Source organism: Schistocerca americana, chromosome X, assembly GCF_021461395.2.
Source record: "Schistocerca americana isolate TAMUIC-IGC-003095 chromosome X, iqSchAmer2.1, whole genome shotgun sequence".
NCBI lineage: Eukaryota > Metazoa > Arthropoda > Insecta > Orthoptera > Acrididae > Schistocerca > Schistocerca americana.
The window spans coordinates 727,274,760-727,296,888 of NC_060130.1; the positions used below are offsets into that span (position 1 = coordinate 727,274,760).

General features: G+C 36.7%; 1 protein-coding gene across 1 annotated transcript in view; it reads left to right on the forward strand.

Annotated features, from left to right (window-relative positions):
• LOC124555697 (ubiquitin carboxyl-terminal hydrolase MINDY-3 homolog) overlaps window positions 1–22,129 on the forward strand; it is a 90,255-nt gene that overhangs the window by 14,584 nt on the left and 53,542 nt on the right. Inside the window, exons 3-4 of the mRNA XM_047129702.1 lie at window positions 2,319–2,548; window positions 7,115–7,229. Of these exons, the coding sequence (XP_046985658.1) occupies window positions 2,319–2,548; window positions 7,115–7,229 (345 nt within the window). The remainder of the gene's footprint in view (window positions 1–2,318; window positions 2,549–7,114; window positions 7,230–22,129) is intronic.

Consider the following 22,129-nt stretch of genomic DNA (forward strand, 5'->3'; position numbering starts at 1 on the left):
TGTCTTCTGTTCCGACAATTGGGATTGGTGTGTAATCATTTTTAACTACTCTCTTTGTCTTCTTGTTATCAAGTTTTGATATGGGCACATATGACCCTAGTTCTTTTTGTGCCCTAAAAGAAAACAAAACAAAAACCAGACGTGTAGAGTTCGAAAGGCTTACCACTCCTCTTCTCATCCAAGTGCCTTTTGGAGAACCTCATACTCTGACATTACGACTTTGTAGCAAAACCCTCAGTTAATTATGCCTCATATTGCCTCACAAAGGCCAGGAGGGGTCCACTCAGAAAACAGTAGGTCAAGGAGAGAAAGATTCTGAGCAAGATAGCAGGACCCGTAAGAGAAAACGAAGGCAATGCGGAATCTGGTATGATGATGAGCTTTACAAACATCACTAGGACAAAATCGCGTATGTAAGGAGGTTTAAGGAGAAGGTGACTGACCTATGGGCGCGTGACCCCCACGTGAACCCTAAATGATTCACCAACAGGATCTCCTGTGACACATAGGTGGAAGGCCTCAAAGAACAAGTGAATTGTATTGGTAAAGTTAGATCTGGAAGAACTGGAGTTCCTGCAGGAGAAAACATAAGACCACCTGAGGTTTTGGCAAGCTTGTCTGACAGGGAGTTTTACCAATGTTCCTTACTGTAAGAGACCACAGTGACAAAGTGGGTGCAGGAGAGAGGTGGCTCATAGCCAGAAAATGGAGTGCTAAAAGAAGAAAATGAGAAAATAAGAATCTCCACCAAAGAGTATATCTTTGGTCCTTGTTAAGCCCAATAATAATAATAATAATAATAATATACTGAACTTCTATTATAATTAACGTGTTGTTATAATTATTTAATTGTAATTAACTTATAAAGACAATTGTAAATTTGTACCAGATCTGGACTTCCACCCAGATTTCCTGTATTGTACTAGCAATTGCCTTAATCATTGAGCTGTATCAGCATGCCCTTGACCTCCTGGAAAGACTGTCAGTTAAACATTATAATGGTGTAAGCAAAATACATACACTTATGGAATCTAAAACTAGGTCTGTGGTTAGATTGGGTGAGGCAAAAAGGAAGTAACATCATTATTATTATTATTATTATTATTATTATTATTATTATGATTATTTTCCCTTAGTCACAAATCCTGTGTTAGCTTGTGAAATGCAGAGATCACACAGAGTTAAATACGTGCATGATGGCTCTTGAGGTTTTGCATTCAGACAAGTTTCCTATCTTGAGAGTTATCCTAGCGAGAATCATTGTAGTGTTCACAGTAACAAAGATGCCAGACACTCCAAAGAAAAATGAAGCTAACATTTGGTGTCCATAACAATGCAGATGCCTGCATTATTATTTGATTACCAATATTGTTGGTTGCTTTGTTCTGTGCGTATTATGAGACGAAGTCAAAAAAAGATTCTGAAATAACTGCAAATTGTAAATTTTGTGCGTAAATGTACACTGTCATTTTATCCTGCTTAATGCTGAGACAATTAGGATTGTTTATTTTGTAATTTGGTTTGCAGGTGAGTATGTTTATACAAAGATTAAGACCTGCTGAAGGGCTAAATGTAGATTGCCCTTTTCAAAAAGGGGAAGTTTGTAGAACAATGTGAAGCAGAAGCAGCATTTTAGAAGTGGTGTGGGCTAAGTTAAACCTTTTTAAGCAAGTATTCGGTTCCAGAAACCTTGTTTTAAAGGATATTGGTACACACTTCAAAAGAAGTGACATGCCATTCAGTCTTGAAGATTTTTCTTGTCACCTAGTTTGATCCTGTCAAAGGAATGGGTGTGGTTCCGCACACTGTCCACATATTCTTTCCCCCATTTATTGAAATTTGATATACTGAATGGACGAAAACTTGAAATTTTATGTGAAAATGTAAAATTTATACAATACGGTATTGCTTTTTTTTGTCATATTGCAATTTGTTTCTTCGGCTGCTGTTATAGCTGTGTTGTTTCATGTTTATTACGTTTTCATACTATGACAGGGTATATTTCTAAACAGGTGGCTCACTGAACTAATCTGCTGCTTTATTGTAAACAATTTCATCATTCATTCAAATGCATCTGCAGAGGTATTTTTAATGTGTACCATTTTATGTCAGTGTTTTGAATATTTCCAACCAGCTAATTGTTCATGTGGTGTGTGGGAGTGGTGTAAGAACAAAACATGCTGTGCACTTCTGTATTTTGTTAAATTTTATCCATGTAATTTCGAAAGTAGGTGCAAGTGTGTGTTAATTTGTGTCAGTTTCATTTGCTTTATGCATATATACATATACATGTCTGTGTGTATAAAATGTTTCATTAGGTTGAGCAAGACACTCAGAATGAGCTTCTCGTTGGTGCCATATGTGAGATATTGGTTCAAGCAGCTAGGCAGAATGGAGGAAGATTTGTCTTAGTTGATACTTGCGATTCTCCGACAGCTACTCCTAGTCCCAATAATGACTCCCCGACTCTTGACCATTCATCCGTGGACTATATAGAGCAGCCAGCAGATGAGAGCTGCTGCCAGAAGCAGTTTCATGCTCACTTAAGGTAAATATAATAAACTTGAATAAACAGCCTGGGTTTGCATGATTTGTTGTTTTTACGAGAGTTGCTGGATGGAGTAGATAATTGGAAAAATAACTGTTGTGTTGTTTGTTTTTTGTTACGTTTAAAACCAAGTAAGGCTGGGCGTAATTATCACTGTTAGCAGGTTGTTCTGTAGTAGTGAAAATTTTGCTGTTGAAAACAATTATTTTGCATAATATTTTTTTCCACCTGTAGACATTTTAATATTTTGAAAGTGATAAAGATTTGAGATCACTTGAGTACTTTCACTCTATAAGAGTTAACTTTTCTTATATGCAACTGTAGTCTCAACCTGTGCAAGGCAACAGGTATTGCGTGCATTTCGATGTGTCGCATTTACTAGTAATAGTGCGAATGCAATTTCAGAAAAATATTTAACCTTGGTCACATAGGTAAGTTTTTTGTGTGTAAGTTCCTGAGACATTGTACTGTGTGAGACATTATTTTTAGTGCAGTAGCTGTTTTAAGGGACAAAGTTTCTTATTTTGAAATTGATGATTATGACCATTAGTTGCCATTACAGCTGATAATTAACTAAAAAGGAAGTTTTCCATCATTGTAATTTAATTTTGTACTTTTTCACAGCTGTTTTGTTTATTGTGTTCCTCAAAACGGTAGTTACCCTTTATTTTGTAGAAATCTAATTTTTATTTGTTGTGGTGAAACATTTTATAGAGACAGTCAGTAATAAGTGGAAATTCTGTAGACAATTGTACTGTATAGAAACAGAAGCTAAGCTCCATAAACAAGTTATTGCATTTTATTCATATAGAGAGTAGGTTTTTCAATTTCTTAGACCTGCGATAGCTTAATATTGTGGTACACAGATTAAAAATTTTGTTAAATACTAATACTTGAGGGGATAGATTCCAAATTCCTGTTTACGTATACTGATTTCCATTTGCATGGTTCTTAAAGAACTATTTCTCATTTTATCAAACTAAATTGTTTGTTATTTATAAACAAAAGATCATTGTACGATACTTAGAAACTGACCAAAGTAATGCATTTGTTAAGACACTGGTTTTGAAATCGAGAGAATGGGTGTCCTTTCAGCCAATGTGATTAGGTAATCTGTGGTTTCACAAACTCCTTTCAGCAGAGTGCTAGGATTTTTATTTCAACAAGGCCTTGTCAGGTCTGTTTATATTTGTGAGTATATGTTCCTTTGGTTTTTCCATGTGAAAAGCTGGCAAATTCTGTATCATTGTAAAATGATCAGTGCCTGAATAAAAAACTCAGTTCTGTGGAGAGAGCTTCTATAAAAAAATTCCACTTCAGCTGCTGGCTCTGTGTGATATGTATTTTTTTAAAAAGTAAACTCGCTGCCCAATATAGTACTGGATATGTGTAAAAGTTCAGCAAATTGTCGGAAAACGAAGATTATAACACATACAGAGAAATTTTCTTATGAATGGTCTCTCTTGGCCACAACACATTTTCCTAATCCATCTGAATAATGGTATTAATGCTGCTCTTGCTGATACAAATTCCTCAGATGTCAAGCTTGCAGATATTCAGTAATTTTGTGTCAGAATCTGTTGAACAAGACTGATGTAATGTGTTCAGTATTAGGAAAAGGGTGGATTGTTACTCATGGTAAAGATGACCAATGAGCTGCAGACAGGCACAATTAAGACTGTTAAATATTATAGAATAGCAGTCGTATCTTTTTCCTAACATTGTTGCTATTCCAACTTTGAGTTTGCATCGTTTGGTATATTTTGTTGTTACACTTGCTGCCAGACAACCTGTGTGACAGATAAACAGTTCACTTTTTACTGTGTAACTGCTCGGACAGTTGTAAACGCATTTGCTGTTCCCTACAGCCCACATTTTTATATCTTGTTGCCAAGGTTGTTTCTACTGTGTTGCAGGAATGTCACTGGGAAGCCCTTAGACATCCTCCATACATCCTAAACTATCCCCAGGCAATGTTCATATTTTTGGATCACTGAAGAAAGGCATTTGTGGTCATTGATTTGTTTCGGACGAAGAGGTGCATATCTACGCACAATCTGGATTCCATAGGCAACCAAAAACATTTTTCATTAAGACTTCAGCCTGCTTGTCTGAAAGTGGGATAAATGTATAGTGTTTACTTTTAAAATAATAAACAGTTTTGATACTTTTCCATCTGTCTCATTTGAGTAACCACTTATAAAATGCACCTCCTTTGCTGTAGATCAAAAAACCCTCAAACTATTAATTATTTTCTGGCTGACAGTGCTCTTTTTAGTCATTGTGATACATAAATTGAATATTGGGAAAGTACGATGTTGTTGCCCCCCTCCCAACCACCCCACATAATGTTGCAGTAGCCAGCTCCATAGGAGAAACAGTGATGTGCATGGCCACCTGCATGATTTTGTGGGTTTTTCAATGTATATTGTCTCCCCTTGGCTTTTCACTGGTGTTTCTGGAGTTAACTGCATTGGATTCTTCCTACGGCAGCTACATAAGCTGTACTATGCAGGCATCATAATTTTATGAGACAGGTGCATGACTAAGAGTATTAAACAAACATCTCCTGAAAGTTAAAGGGTCCCCTGGTTTTGTTTTAGGTAGTGGACAAGTAATCCCCTTTCAGACTCGATTGAGGTAAAGATATGGTGTCCATCTAAGCCAGGCTCATCAAATTCTGCCCCATGAGGTAAGTGCACCCACTAACTTGCTTGTGGGCAGGCACAACCAGTGTAGGCTACCCACCAGGCAGCCCTATAGCACACATTCTGTGCCCACCGTAGTCACTTGGCCACCCTCATCAGTGGGCTGTTGACCAGTGTTTTAAGATCTTGTAGGCCGTGGCTCAACTACCTGCCTGCTTGCTCCTGTATCGGCTCCTTGTCCACCCCTGTGCACTGCTATTTACTCAGAAAATATTCTTCAGTCTTTTGTTACCCTTTGAACATCATAAAGACTGATTGAATTAAAACTGATATAGGCTGGAAGATAGGACACTAATCATAGGTTTGAGCTCATGATGAGAGTAGTCAGTTAAACTGATTTCTACAGTTATGTACTTAATTTACTTGAACTGCATCGGATGGCACATCACTTACAGTTTTAAAACTATAGTTTTCTCTAGATCCTGTTAAATGAGAAGTTAGCTTAATTGCCACACCTGATAAATGTGGAACAAGAGGTGGATTAGGTGATGTTATTAATGACACTAAAGTTTCATGTCTGGGGAGGTGAAATCGTAAGTGCTGCTACTAAGTGCATACAAATGTGGAGGGAAAAAGGTCCTAGCTAGATATTTCATACCCTATCTTGACAGTAAAGTTTGGACAGTACAGGCATTATGAAAGAGATAATGAAAATGTTTGAAGTGATAATTATCTGGTAGTTAGACAACCAAAAAATAGTATTATTGCGTAATACTGTACAGGAAGTTCATAAATGACTACACTGGTGTGATCAGGAGACACGGATTTAACTGTGGCATGTTGGAGACATGCTGAACATGACTGTAGCAAGCCACCGATAAGATATTTTTTTGTCTCTCTGTGCTTGGTACGTGACTCTATTCCATACATCTTATTAATTGTTTTGAAAAAATCTGGACATTGGCGACAGTTATTTGATCATTTAAAAACACTCAAAGTGCACTTGAAGCAATGGATGCATTGTGGATTTGGATATTATCTAAAATGGCATGCTGAAATGTAATGCCTCCAAATTTTTTACCTGAAAACTGTTAAGGTTTTCTAAATAAAACAAATGTTATTAACATTATAAATCTTTATTATTCATGTATAGGTATTTTCAGCCCACTGCTACTAGAGGGCTCTGAATTGAAGCATGTAACATGGTTGTGCATAACTTTGTCAGTATGTGAGAAACAGTGTGCTATAATTGCATTTTGAATTCAAAGAGTTTGTCTGCACTTGTAGTGCCCTCTCCTTCAGCATTACAATGCCAGTGTGCATGAGTGCTGTGACATCTAAATCAGTGTGATGCCTTGGGTTCACTGCCATCATCATCATCCTCCTCCATACAGACCCGACCTGGCCCCCATCTGATTTTCATGTATTTAAGAATTTAAAGAACAGCTTCGAGGTCTTCACTTTGATAGTAATGAAGTGGGTCAAGCAGAGGTGAGCTTGTGGATCCAGCAAAGTCAAATATTCAACAGTGTCCGTACTGATGAACTGGTTTCTATTTGGGAGAAATGTATTCATCGTGAGGGTGGCTACGTGGAGAAATAAATATGTAGACATGAAGAATAAAGGTGCAGAACATTAATGATGTTTGTTTTATTTAAAAAGCTTTAAGTATTTTCACATAAAAAATTTGGAGGCATCACTTTTCAGCACACGCTTGTACTTTTTACTGCGGGGACAGTTAATAGATCTGCAACATCTGTTTTTGTGTAGTAAATCCAGCTTTCAGATAGATTCATCTTTGATAAAGCTAAATTGTGTAGGAAAATAGGACATCTTGCATAGTAATTAACTTCATAACTGTAAAATAATGTACTGCCTATTGCGTGAATGCCTGTGACATTACATAAATTTGTTGTAGAGTCCTCACGTTTGAAAATAAGGAGGAGGTAGAGACATTTTATCTACAAAGGATATACACATTACAAGGAACATATGGTGTTCTACTGTTTCTGTATTCGGTAATCATGACAAAGGTAATGTATTTTTGTTTTGCACTAGGTTTTTGAGCCTTTCAGTTTCTCTAATGTGCTTTTTAAATTAATTTTCATTCAGTCAAATTTTTGGTAGCAGTTAAGTTCAGTTTTATATAAAATACATTGTAACAAATGCTGTCTTTGTACTTGATGTTCCATCTGTGGGCAGCATAAAGAGCTGCCTGCAGGTGTTGCTTTAAATGCTATTGCAGTTAATGGTTTTTTTTTATGTATAAAGCAGCTTTCCTGTTTAGTCTTCCATGTTAATTTTATTGATAAACATAGTAATTTTACTAGAGTAAAACTGTTTTTCTTTCTCTTGTATGGTGGAGATTCCTGAATCCAGACTCATTACATTTTACCTTTAGAAAAAGTTTTTTCTGGAGGACATTTTTTTGTATTGTTTAGAAGATGGATTGCATGCCATTCATATGTTGTGGAATTGTATTTAGTGTGTTGTCTGCCTGCTTTTTGTGTTAAAATATTGCTTGACAGATGTGCTGCAGCTAGTGTGCCCTTCAGTATACCCATTCAGTGTATATATAATGCAATATGAAGGTCCAAAGTTGGTGAGTGAGTTTCTAAATTCCAGAAATGAAAATGAAAGCTCCAAAACTAGCTACAATAAGGAAATATATTTTTAATGTCATATACGACAGGCCTGTTTTGTCTTACTGCCATTAACAAGTGACCTACGAAAATAATGTTACTTTTATCTCGTTCGAAGTGATAACCATATTATGTCTGTAGTAGATTTATCTTTAAAGTCTTGGTAAGTATATAATTTTGTAAAATTAAGTGTTCGACACATATTTTGACATTCCAGTATTTTGACAGTTCTTTATTATGATGCTATATGTTTACAAAGTATATACAGCCTATCAGAGACACTGTTAAAATTTAATTGTTCTTCTTTGCCTTTAAATTTTACCTATGGTCTGTGTGTGTGTGTGTGTGTGTGTGTGTGTGTGTGTGTGTGTGGTTTTGTTTTCCACTTTTTATCCTGTTATGCAAGTAAAGTTCTCGAGATAGTATTTATATTTAAAATCTGTGTGTTCATTTAGAATTTCACGTGGCCTTCGTATGTCTAGTTCTTTGAGAATGTTCATATTCAGTCCTTTTGGTATTCTGTGGAAGATTTGTAACACATTTTGTTTTCCTGGCTTTGTGGTGTACAGTTTTCAGGTGTAAATAGAAGCTTGACAGATTATCATCACTGTTTCTAATGTGTTGTTTATATCTGGTGTTAAAATTTTGTCTGATCTGGCCAATATAGAAATTGTTGCAAACATCATAGGCGATTTTTATATTCCAGAAGGGGCGTATTCTGAGATTTTAGTTGTGCTTTAATGAAACTTCATTTTAAGATTTGTGTAGAAAGCCAGTTGTATGTGCTTGGATTTAAATAGTGCATTTATCTTATTTGAAATTTGTGCTAGGTAAATTATAGGTATGTAAGTTGGGTGTTTTGTTAAGGTTTCTCTTGTAAGGTGTAAGCCATCATGTATCATGATGGGTTTCGGTTTTGTGTGGTTTTTTTATACAATTTTTGTGGGCTGTGGAACAGTATCTTCAGTTCTTTTTGCACAGATGATTGTTCCAGAGGTAAATTGATTATTCTGGTAATCACTGAGTAGGAGGAGGCATGCTTTTATGTTTTAGGATGACAAGATTAGACATTTATTATATTATGTGTTGTGGTAGGTTTTCTGTATGCATCAGATGTATTGCTGTTGGTGTCTCTGCTAATTGTCAGGTGAAGGTAGTATATTGAATTATCTATTTCCATTTCCATAGCAAATTTTATATTGGGATGGAGGTTATTAAGTGCCTGGTGGACAGTAGTGATGTCTGTATTGTCTCCATCAGCCAGGATTAAAGTGTCATCTACATATCTATAAAAGACAGAAGAAAAATTTTTCTTCTAATGTGTTGACAAAAATATCTACAATTGTGCCAGTTACACTGTTGCTCATAGCTACTCCATCTGCTTGGGTGTAGATTTTTCCTTTGAATTCAAAATAATTTTGAAATAAAGTAGTTTTAAGGAGATCCATGATTTCATAAGTTATAGGTCTGCATTGTCGAAAGAAAAAAATTTCCCATTGGGTGAAATATCTCTCTTTTATTACTTTTGCTAAAGTACATGAATTTCTTGTGGCATATTTCTTGTTGTATGTGTACAGCTCTGTTAGTAGTTGGTTCAAACTTACTTTTTTTTTTTTTTTTTTTTTACGTACCAAGTACATAGGACTATTGATGCAATCCACAATCGGGCAGATTGGAGTTGATATTTTATGTATCTTTATTTCAGCACGTAATATTGATGTGTGTGGGTTGTGGGTTCATAATAGATTTCTTATCATATTCTGTTAATATTCCATTGTAATTTTTGATTTTTTTATTGTGCTACATATTTGTTTGTTGGAGTATGTGGTACTTTTGTGACGTTGTTTCTCAAAAATGTCATAACATGATTTATTTAGTCATTTCGGTTGATTATAATGGAACAATTTCCTGTTTTTGATTTTACTGCAAGTGCATCATTGCCTTGTGATTTGTGCGATTGAGGGCAATGTATTCTGTCTTTGATTTTTTTATGTATTTTCACTTTATAAAGTTCATTTTCCACAGCTTTTGCTACATTAACTGTTTATTCATTTTACTTTCTGATTGATAGACTTGTCATGTCAATTGCTACTTTTGCAGTGGCTGTCAGGTGTTTTATGGAACTGTTATGTAATTTAAGTTCTAAATTATATTTCAAGCCTTTTGTAAGTAAATTAGATTAATCATCTATGGAATTAATATTCTTGAGACTTTTATTCTTGTATGAAATTGGTATGGAGATTGATAGTCCTCTGCCGGCCGCAGTGGTCTCGCAGTTCTAGGCGCGCAGTCCGGAACCGCGCGACTGCTACGGTCGCAGGTTCGAATCCTGCTTCGAGGATGGATGTGTGTGATGTCCTTAGGTTAGTTAGGTTTAAGTAGTTCTAAGTTCTAGGGGATTGATGACCACAGCTGTTAAGTCCCATAGTGCTCAGAGCCATTTGAACCATTTTTTTGATAGTCTTCCCTTGGTTTCTTTATGTAGTGTTGGGTTTGCATTAGCTTATTAAACTTAGTATTATGTATCTATCTGTGTATCTATAAATTTAGAATTGTAGCCAAACATCAATGGAGTTATACTGTTACTTAAACATAGGTATGCTACATACAGTTCTGGCTTCAAAATTTGTTTATAGTGTAAATTTTCCTGTATGTTGTGCTCTGTAGTTCTTCGTTTGTGCCACTAGGTTGAATTTTGCAGTTATTATAAGATGACCATATGATGGAATAACTTAATATTGTAGGCATTATTTATTGTATCTAATTGCTTTAATTCTAAATGAACACACAATTTCAAACAGAAATACTATCTTTAGAACTTTATTAACCTAATAGAATCCAAAAAGATATAGTGATGTGGAAAGCAAAACGCACAAATATCATGGACAAAATTTAAAGGGAAAAAACAACTAAATGAAACATTATCTCTAATAAGCTGTATGTAAATATATTGCATCATAGTAAAGAATTCCCAAAATACTGAACTGCCAAAAATGTATTTTTACGTTACATAACTACAAAAAATATTATACTTGCCAAGACTTGACAGAAAAATTTGCTAGAGGTACAATGTGGTTATCACTTGATAATAAACAGAGTGAGGTGGTGCAGTGGTTAGCACACTGGACTTGCATTCGGGAAGATGGCAGTTCAAACCTGCCTAAAGCCATCCTGATTTAGGTTTCCTGCGATCTCCCTAAATCACTTCAGGCAAATGCCAGAATCGTACCTCTGAAAGGGCACAGCCAACTTCCTTCCCTAATCTGATGGGACCGGTGACCTTGCTGTTTGTTCTCTTCCCCCAAATCGTCCATCCATCCATCTTCCTACTAGATGTAAGTACCAATGCAAAAGCAAACATAAAACAGCTGTGATTTACATATAGATGTGCTTACCAATGCTATTTTCGCAGGGTCACTTGATAATGGCAATAAACCAAAACAGGCCTATCATATAAAATGTTAAAAATTTATTACCTTATGGCAGCTAGTTTTGGAGCGTCTATTTTCAAAAGTCTTATAATGATGTATACCATGCTGTGCGCCCAACGGAATGTAAAAAAGTTCTGAAAATGTTCATTTGAGTGATAGGTCCATTATTGTATGATCTTGGAACTTAAACTTAGTTGTAGGAAGTAGGAAAGGTATTAAGACACTTTCGTGAATCACTGGTGAATAGTAATGGTGTCTCAAAATATGTAGGTGCGTCGAATTATTGAAAACTACAGTGGAAGTTGAAGAAATTTCAGATAATTGCTGATAGACAGAAGTTTTCTGTCATTTCAAGAGGTGTGCTTGGGTTGTGGGATCAATTTCCTGTTTATCATGTTGTTTTTAATGTTGCTAAAAGCTGTATTTCAGCTTGTTGCTTACCACTGTGGGAAGATTGTTTTTCACCTCTTATATGGTGTGCTGAAGGTATAATCCCTATCCCCTCTCCTCTTGCAGTGTGTCAATACCAAAATTAATGTGAAAGAAAAGTTCCCTTGCCAATATAAACAGAAGTTTTTATATTATATTAAATCTATATCTATGCTACTATATAAAAACAAGTACTGTTTAATGTTACCAAATTGTGAAACATTCTTGACCAATTTACATCAAATTTTTTTCTATTGTTCTTTCCATTGTTTATTGCCTTCTGGCAATGTGACGAAAATATTTCAATTGATTTCCATTGACAAGTGTCAAGTTTTGTTCTGATGCTGAGCTGCCTCAGGATCAGTTCATTAATTCAGTGTGCTGTCCATAGGATTCGAAGTAATCATCTGCACCACCAAATATCAAGAGCATCAATCTTGCGACGATGTGCTGCCTTCATTGACGAAGTTTCTGATGCATAGGTTGTGATGGGGAAGATTTAGTATGTGGAAGACGGTGAGCATTGTCTTGGCAGTGATGGAGGTGTATTTCTAGAAGTGAGCAAGTTTTCCTGTAGAATGTCTTGTAATCAAAAAGCATCTATGGATCTCATGCTCTCAAGTGTCAGTGACAGCACACCCTAAGTACTCTAAGCCACTGCTGACCTTAAAGCCAGCAATATTTGTAATGTCAGGTCCATTGTCATTAAGGTGATCTACAATCATCACTTTGGTCTTTGTATTGTTGAGTTCAAGACCAAGTTCTCCACTTCATACGACTAACCTGTATATGATGGTTTCCAGTTGTTGATTGTTTTTGCAATTATCAGTTTGTCCTCTACGTACCTGGGATTAATTTTTCTGCCACCTACAACAATGCTGTCATACCAGTATTTACGAACATCCCCAATAATGTGCTCACTATATGCATCGAACGATAGTGGAGAGAGAATGGAACTTCACCCCACACTGGTATTTGTAGAAAAAAGTCAGAAGGTTTTATGTATTACTGTTGTTGTGTTCAGCTGGGTCAGGTACACCAGGCGTCTTGGCATACCCATCTCCATGGAGATGGTCTATAGTATTGACTATTTTACGTTGCTTAGAATCTGCTCGTTGGCTCCCTTGCCTGGAGTAAACCCAGTGTGCTCATCTGGTATTTGCGAAGGTGAGGTCTTCAGCCTCTCATTCAATATGGAATGATAGATAAGGGCTATCTTTAGATAGTTCGCACAGTCAATTGGAGAACATTTCTTGAACAGTGGTACGAAAATGGAGTGGAAAACACTATTAACAAGTCTTTGAATGATTTACTTTGAATTTCCACATGGTAAGCTAATAAACACATAGACAGGCGTAGGCTATATATTTTTAAATGACAGTGTATTAGTTTTATGTTAGAAAATGCTGTTGTGTGCTGTTCTGCGAAAATATGCAGTTCAGTTATCTTTTTCAGTCAGTTTTAATGATGATAGCAGGGCATGTTGACCATTACACATATTATTTCTCTTGTAAATATTCTTTCTCCGTATATATAATTTGAAACAAAAATTTCGTACACAGCATTGTGCCGTTTTTTTTCTTCCGCACAGTGTGTTTTACAGAAAACTGTTAGTTTTATAGCTTATCGGGTTATAGTTAGAATACTACGAATACTACTGGTTAATGTGCATCGTCCAAAATTTTGTAATTCTACGAATTTGCAGATTAAAACTATGAAAAATGCTGTAATTGAATCTACAATCCTTGCAGATCCAGCAGCTGGAGAGGTCTCTCTCATGCCCTGTATAACGATGATCGCGAGAGATTTACCCACTCGTTTTAAGTGGCTTCAGTTCCCAATAAAGGTTTTGTTTGAAGCAACAATAAACAATAAACAAGGTTCAAGGTCAGAGAGAGGGGAGATAAGGTGATGAGATGGACAGAGAGATTTGGTGAGGAGGGGAGGGGGGGGCAGAGAGAGAGAGAGAGAGAGAGAGAGAGAGATTACCAAAACAAGTAAGAAGAGAATTACAGCACACACTTATTATCTGAAATTTTTTTTTTTTGTGTCTTTGGTTGCTGGTATATTTTTAGTTTCTGGAAGAGTTGGTTTCTATTTTGAACACAATTTTAGATGACTGACCTAGTTGCGTTATTCAGGAGCTTTGAATAGGAATGATGTGTTTGCTTGCTACCTGGGCTCTTACTGGACCATGAAGTATTTTTCATGCCACATCCCTGTTTGCAGCCGACCTCAACTCCTATTTAGACACACCATTTTATGTAGATTTGTTTTCCTACCCCATAACAGTATTATGTGAAATGCAGATCCGTTTAGTGTTCCAAACACGGATGAATGAGATGACCACCAAGCTCTTAGTAAATTCACTGCTGGACCTTAAGCTTAACTTAAACGTTCACACCCGTTCATAAGGTTTAACTGACGTCTTTGACGATATACCATGATACTGGCCTTGTCATGTATAGAGTCATGATTCTATTTTAGGCAGTTTTTTGTGACAGAGGGTTTGATTAGTTATGTGTCAAGTGTGTTGATGATGATCTTTTCACCAGCCCTCCACTGTTCTGTCAGTGACATCAAAGATATGCCATATCCATAAAGAATCTAGTATGCCTGTGGATTTCTGTAGCCTAAATCCTCTATTACATAACAAATCATATCGGTTAACTTTTTTTTAAGTGATGGGCAGTCAGATTAAAATTACTTTATAGTTGACACTCCACACTTTGGAGCTAGTTTCTTCCAAACAAAGCACTCACAAGGGGAGGCCGCCAATTGTGAAATTCAGATTCGATTCATACTGCACATAATAAAAGCTCATGGCTAGAGGTGTAATTTGGCAAAGCACCAAGATGCACTTCTCAGCCGTTGTCGAGAAAATAGACAGTTAAAAGAAACACCGTTGCGGTGAAATACTCTCGACGATTAATAAATTTCTACAGATTGCTTATGCATGTTGCGGATCGGTCTCAAATTGCACCGCCTCCATTTTTTTTAACAGGGTGTACCAAAGCTCTCCCGTCCGCACTGATTTTCGACAATGTTATAAGTTGCGCTAGGGACCGCATCTACCTTCTTTCGAAGTTAGCAGGCAACTACGCTGTTATGCGGCGGCTCGTTTCGGCCCATTCAACATCTGTCATTCAAGTGTAACGAGCGAGTAATGGAGTTTATATTTTATACCTGCCACAGCAAATTTGTGTTCGTGGGGTCTCTATTCTAATTCGAACGTTTGACTTACGCTATACGTATACGTATTCGTTTCGGAATATCGTTTCTATGTCTTCCGTTAACTATACGAGGTTAACATTATGAAGACAATTAATAACAACTTTGTTTGCGGAAAACATAATGATGTTCGAAGTCGCCAGTTTTTCCACGACAAACGACTTTCAACAACTTATTATATGCATAATTGTTGCAACTGATTGCTGGGAAAATATATATATATATATATATATATATATATATATATATATATATATATATATATATATATATATATAAAAACAAATACTTAAAAAAAGATTGCATAGCGCGAGATTCGATCCGGCGACCTTCGGATTACGAACCAGAGCACTTACCGCTGCGCCACGACGCTGTAGAGAATTATTAATCGAAGAGAGTATTTCACCGCAGCGGTTTCTTTTAACTGTCGATTTTCTCGACAACGGCTGAGAAGTGCATCTTGGTGCTTTGCCACATTACACCTCTGGCCATGAGGTTTTATTATGCGCAGTATGAATCGAATCTGAATTTCGCAATTGGCGGCCTCCCCTTGTCAGTGTCGTACCCAAATTGTTCGCTGTTGCTAAACTGCCTCAACAATTGGTCATTTCACTTCGAATTCCTTGTCGGGCATTCTTTCTTCATGTGTTTGGATCCTGTATCATGGATCCTGTATCGTGGGTCAGGCACTTTTATTTCATGTTTCATCACAGGCAATAACCACATCAAGAAATACACATAAGCAACAGTGCTAATGAAATCTGCACATATCACGCACAGAACTAACCAGACATTACTGGATACCTTCCCACAAGATGCAGTTGAGTGTCATGTGTACAGTTATCATAGTCACAGAGACTAACTTAAATTAGATAAGCTTTGTATGACATTGTGTGAAGCCGAATTTTTGAAGGCTGCCATTCAACATTGCTACTGGGTCAACACAATCATAGATGTAATTGCTTTGTTTACTATAGGGCCATAGCACAATGGTCAGCACATTAATTCCATATGTAGGATGTCGCAGGGTGAAATGGTAATGTGTCAGCTCATGTAACCTGTGTGAGGATAGTTACAGGTAACCAGTGATAGTGAGAAATAAGCTTACTTTTAGCACTTAGACTGAATTTTTTTCTGTCGTCAGTTGGTTTGGAAATGTTGACTTTAATCCCTGTGAGCAAAGCGATTGTGATTTTAGTACTGGTGCAGGTTGTTGACAGACATTTTCTTGCATATACAGTGAAACCCCACTTTGACACTTTTCAAGGGACTTCAAAAAGTGTAAACCACAGAAAAATGTAAAATGTGGGGAAATAACATTTTAAGCTGTAAAAGTTACGTATAGGATACCCCCCCTTGCACTTTATGTATGATATGCCCATAACAGGCATCAAGACGTTTGACTCAATTTCATGTCATAAGAGATGTTTTTGAAAGCCTGCAGCTGTCATTCATTAAATAATGAAATACTGCACTAGTTACGTATTTTTTCATGTTTAGCAAGACGCGTTTCGAGAATTTTTTCCTCATTGTCAAGTGCAAATATGTAAAAAAAAGTATTTTGTATGGTGTTTGAATATGTGTTATTCTGTGTCTCTTGCACTGTAGTCGTCCTTTTGAGGTTATCAGGTACTGTGCCTCATCAGTTATGTAGAAAACCATGCACACTCGCAAACTACCACTCACATTGTTTTTGTGTAACATCACAAAAAATACATAGGTAAATACTGCACTTGACAGCAAGAATAAATTCTCGAAACACGTTTTGCTCAGCATGAATACAATACATAACCGGTACTGTGTTTACACTAAAAACATTCGAGCAACACAAAGTGAGTGATGGTGTCAACTAGCGCTCCGTGTGGCCATACACCGAAATATGCTAAATATGGTTCGGCAGAGGAGTTACGATGGTCACAACAATCACGAAGCTGCGTTTGTGCAGTAGAGACAGTTTGGAAATGGTTGTGATTGGTCATATCATCTTCATTCGAACGAACCTAGTTACTCTCATCGGCCACCACACCAAGTAGAGCTTGGCGGCAGCAGCAGGAGGTACGGCACAAATTGTTGCAACTTTTACTCCTTTACCGGTTCAAATCCACTAGAGTGCCCTGGTGTCAAGAAACTTAACCACGTAATATTTGTAAACACTACTGGGCGGCCAGCATCATGCTAGCATCATATTTTCTCTACAAACATTTTTTCGTAATGTGTAAATCGTGGGAAAATTATAAATATGTTGACGTAAAATCAGGTGCAAATTAACATTGGGGGCATAGGAAATTTCATGGGACTGATAAAAAATGTCGTAAATGGTGGCAAAACATTAATTCCAGGAACGTAAAAGTGGGGTTATACTGTATTGTGTATTGTGAGGTTGTCATTAGCTTAGGACACAAGTTTAAATTCGAGCCTACGAAATGCATTGTCTGCTGCAATTCATTCATGGGTCACTTAAACTCAGCAGTCAATAGAGCATCTCGCACTCCCTACATACTTTGCAGTAGTCACTTCCAACATTGTTCCACGTTACACATTAACAGCATTAGTTAAGTGACCCACAGAGTTCGTGTGTCACCTATAACCGAGCAGTAGCTGACACCCAATGTGGCAACACTAGCGGCAAGAGACAGATGTCAACTATCAAGTGCTTTTAAATGGACTAGAGCTATTGAGTGAGAGTTAACACGAGTGTTAAGGGAAACTAATTAGATGATTTGTCAGCCAAAAAAAAAGTGTAGAGAAAACCCTGTTACTAATTTTGTCGGTGAAGAAACATTACTGCGTAAGTAGTAAAACACAAATTTTACAGGGGAGAGAAAAAACTGTGTAGAATACCCGATGTGTTTCATAAGGGCACGAAATTTGCATTGCTGCAGTTCAATGATTTATTCCGGATCATAACAAAAAGTGAAACAAAGAAAGTGCTGTTTAGAAAACTGGATTGCAGCAAGCAGATACATGGAATTGTCAGTATTTATGGAAGAGGAATGTTGTTTACGTGGTATTGGTTTGTCTTTTACATTAACGTCGTTTTGGAAAGACTTTCTTGAAAGACTTCATGGAAAAGCTACAAATATACACACGGTTCACATTGATCTGATAATGTCTGTAGGTTTCTTCAAGGAAAAAAACTGCTGAGCAAAGAAAGACACTTTGTCATTCTTGAAACAGTAACCTCCAAGATGGTGATTATTCATAAGGAATGTTATCATAATACAAATGACAATCCTTAGAAACAATTACTTTAAGTTGTTGTAAATGAACCTATTTAGCTTTCCTGATTTTCAAGTTTTCTTCGTATAGTTTTGAGAAGCAAACTTTTCCAGAAATTTTTCTCGGATGTCTTGGTACTTCTTGTTACACTTTGTTGAAAGTGCACTTGGAGTGAATAAGGCTGTTTGGACGTAACTGTATCGCCCTCATGTCTGTAATTGTTGACTCATTCTTTGCAGCTCTTCCAGACCTAATTGAGTCATACTTCCACAAACTTCTCTCTGCATAATTAGTGAAAAAGTAGCAATATAGGTAATGGGTATTGTAAGGTTGTGGCTTTCTTCTCACCTCTTTAGATGTCAAGGCATATTGGCTAGGAAGTGTAACTTCACATCCTTTGAACTTGCAGTCAATGGAACTGTGAACTGAGTCACACTCCACGCGAGTATTGACTGTTCTCCAAAAACTTTTGCGTAATCAGTACTGGTGAATCAGTTGCTTGTCTTTAAGTGTGTTTGTTAATATCACATTTCTCTTACAGCAAGTGCAGCTGTCAGAATACAAAGTGACTGGGACAGGATTTTCCTCAATCATTTTGGATAGTGTGCCCACGATACATTAGGCAAAACTTGATGCAACAATTTCACCTTGCATTTCATCGAACCAGTAACACACTGCATCATGACTTTCTAAATTATACATTGTAGAGTTATGGACATCCAATTTTATTTTATAATAAACTGCACTTGTATGTAAAAGTGATGCTACTCTTATAGCCTGTAAGTCGATGACGTAGACTGCAGAGCTTGTGCTGGGCATGTTTCTTATCTAGATCTTTCTTCAGCTTTGCCTGCTCTTTCTGTTTTATGTCCTGTTCCCACATTTCTTTACCAAAGTTTCCGAGCCTGTAACAACACAGGTTGCACTGGTCTTCCTTTGGAAAAATAATCTGAGGTCAACCTCTTCGAAAATAAAGCTTAACGTGACCTGATTGAATGGTGAAGCCTGTTCCTTACTGCATTTTTTTATGTAGAGTTCATACAGCTATTGTTTGCTGTGTACAATATGCTCAGGATATAGCTTAGAGGAGGACTTCCTGCAGTAATGTGGTGGCAGTTTAGGGAGACAGTCCAGAAATTCTTTAACGAAGTTTTTCTCATCTTTCTTCTTTGTTTTATTCGGGAATGTGACAATTATCAATCAGGTCTCATCCCAAGTGTGGAATTATCCAGCCAATACCTCACTGTCCATTCTTTAATGCCAATAGTATTGAGAAACATTTTTTTGCATACTTGATGTTTTCCTGTATCGTTTCTCAGATGATAAACCAGCGTGCCTTTTCTACTGGATTCACCTGTGATTTTCTCTGGACGTTTGGTTGGAATTAGGTCCACAGGACTGATTATGTAAATCTTCCTCTGGTCCTGTGACATTGTTTCCCAAAAATTGTTAAAAATTGCATGTCTGTCACCAGTAAAAATTTGATGACACTTCCTTTGAACAGATTTCTGACACATCTTTGAAGTACACATTGGACCTAATTTTCATGCCACTCTTGTACTATTAAGAGTAATTTTGCCATTTTGACTTCTTTTATATCCAATATATGCTTGCCTGCACATTGTTGGTGTTTCTCTTCTAATCTTCAGGGCACACTTTAGATTTTCTTTTCCTGTCACAGATTAAGGCGCCACAAAATTCTTGGCCTCCACTTTCAGTGTCCTTGCTTCCATCAACTTCCGATAAGTTATCTGAATTGTCTGGGAAGAAATGAGCAACATAGTACAGCAATAAACGTGAAGAGGTGCGGCTATCTCCAGTGGCAGCTGTCACTGCTGTATCGTTTTGAGCATTCTTGGATGCAGCCTGTGAAGTTTGTAAACAAACATTTGAAAAATTGACTGAAGAAGATCGAAGTTGAATTTCACATTCATGTGTTTACGATAACAACAATTACAATAGCATTAATAACACTAATAATGACAATAAAAATTACATGTGGTATTAGATGGCCCAGGAAAAGTAACAGAAAACCCCCATATATGAGACTAATTCTTCTTCTGTGCATGTAACTTCACTGTTACTACTACTCTGACCTGTTGTCCATTCTGGATTTACATGAGAACCTATAATCAAGTGGGTATTCAAAACATCTTTAGCACAAAGGACTAAAGCACTCAAAAAGTGAAGTGTGACGTTAAAATAAAGCAGCTGTGGTACTACTAAATTTTAGTGTGTTAGCGGACTGCTGTTACTGCGTGGCAAATAACAAAACAATTTTCATACCACTGTCAATCACTCTCGAGAAGGATTCTTTGCTTTCATACCCTATGTTCAGCTGAGAAACAATTTCTTCCTCAGTAAAGAGATCATCATGTAAAATGCTGTCCAAAAGGTAAAACCAAGGAACCACTTTTGAACACTGGATTTTTGTGCGGTGTTGTTTACTACTTCCAAAACAATCTAGTTACGGGGTATTTCATTCTTTCGCCCTTTTGGATTATTTAAATTTATTTTTTCACTGTGTCGTATATGCAGTATTGTTTTAGTTCATTTTATATGTAAATAATTTTAAAAAAATCGGCATTCTGGCAGTAAGAATTGGTGCGCTGAGTGTCAAGGATATGAACTAACTGAAAAGCGCAAAATCAATAATCAGTCAGTTACATGGTATTGTTTCTTCACTGATGATTTGCTTGTCATGTACATACTATCTGGTCACTGTTGTGGAGCAGTATTGTAGATCAGTGGTGTACACAGCAAATGGAAGTAAAGGATTTTAAATTGCAGCTTGTGAAGCCAACCATTTGGCATTGGTGTATCTTCTTTGTCACTAAAACAATATTAAATCTTCCTTGTCCATCTATGAATAGGATTTGGTGGAATGATACAAGGCTTCCTGCAGTGGTAAGAAAATCCACCAATGTACGGTGCTACTGATGTACACATTTCATTATGACACAGGTTGTAATTTCAAATTAAAGGGTATTTTCCGCTTTATGAGCCAAGCTGCTAACTGACTAACTGAGGAAAGTTTAACCACTTGGGATGGTTGGCTCATTCAGTTAAATACTTTTTAAATTCTTCATAATTGGGCTTCATTCTGTCATTTCATAAACAGTTTTTAGGAGATTTTTAGACATTGAAAAGTGTTATCATTGAGTGATCATAGAGAATGTGAGATTTGGGTGAAAGACATTTAAATTTTAACTATGTTTCGTGTTTGTAGAATAATTGAAGTGCATCCAAAGTAATTGTGTGCTATTCATCACACACACCACATTATTCGGCCTATTTGCAGTGATGAGAAAGAGATTTTTACCAGTTCTTTTCCTGAAAACAAACATTATACTTAATGGATTTAAAGCTGTACAAGTAGACTGGTTTGAGGTAGTGTTGAAATCGATCTAAACATGCAGCTGAATCCATATTGTGAATTGGGGTGTTATTTTGTACTGTATATCTTACAGTACATAAGTTGTGGCCCAAGAGGTCCATATAACGTTTGGCCCAAAATTGTAGACAATGAAATGACCATTTTATTGAGTTCATAAATGTTGTTAGAGCTGCATCTCACTATATACTGCAGGCATGTTCACTGAGTATGCGTGCCTTCTTCACTAGGCAGCAGGTATTCCTGTTATCTTCGTGTTCATTAAATATCTTGATTGAATACACATATTGGTACAGGGTGCACAAAAACACTGGCCAGGAAATTATTTGTAAGACTTACACAAATACTGACCTTTGTTAATGAACAGGAGAATTGCGCATTTCAGAAAATTCTAGAAACAATGATTTCAGTGGACCTACTGGTCTGTCACATGGCTGCACAAGAGCATGTCTCACATTCTCTATTCCAAATACTTCACTATGTAATTAAGATTGAATGAGTGAGAGGAACAGACATATTTATTGACTAGTGGAATATAATGCAAAATGCTGCTCATGATGAAGCAGCCTGTGTTCATTGTTGAGTGT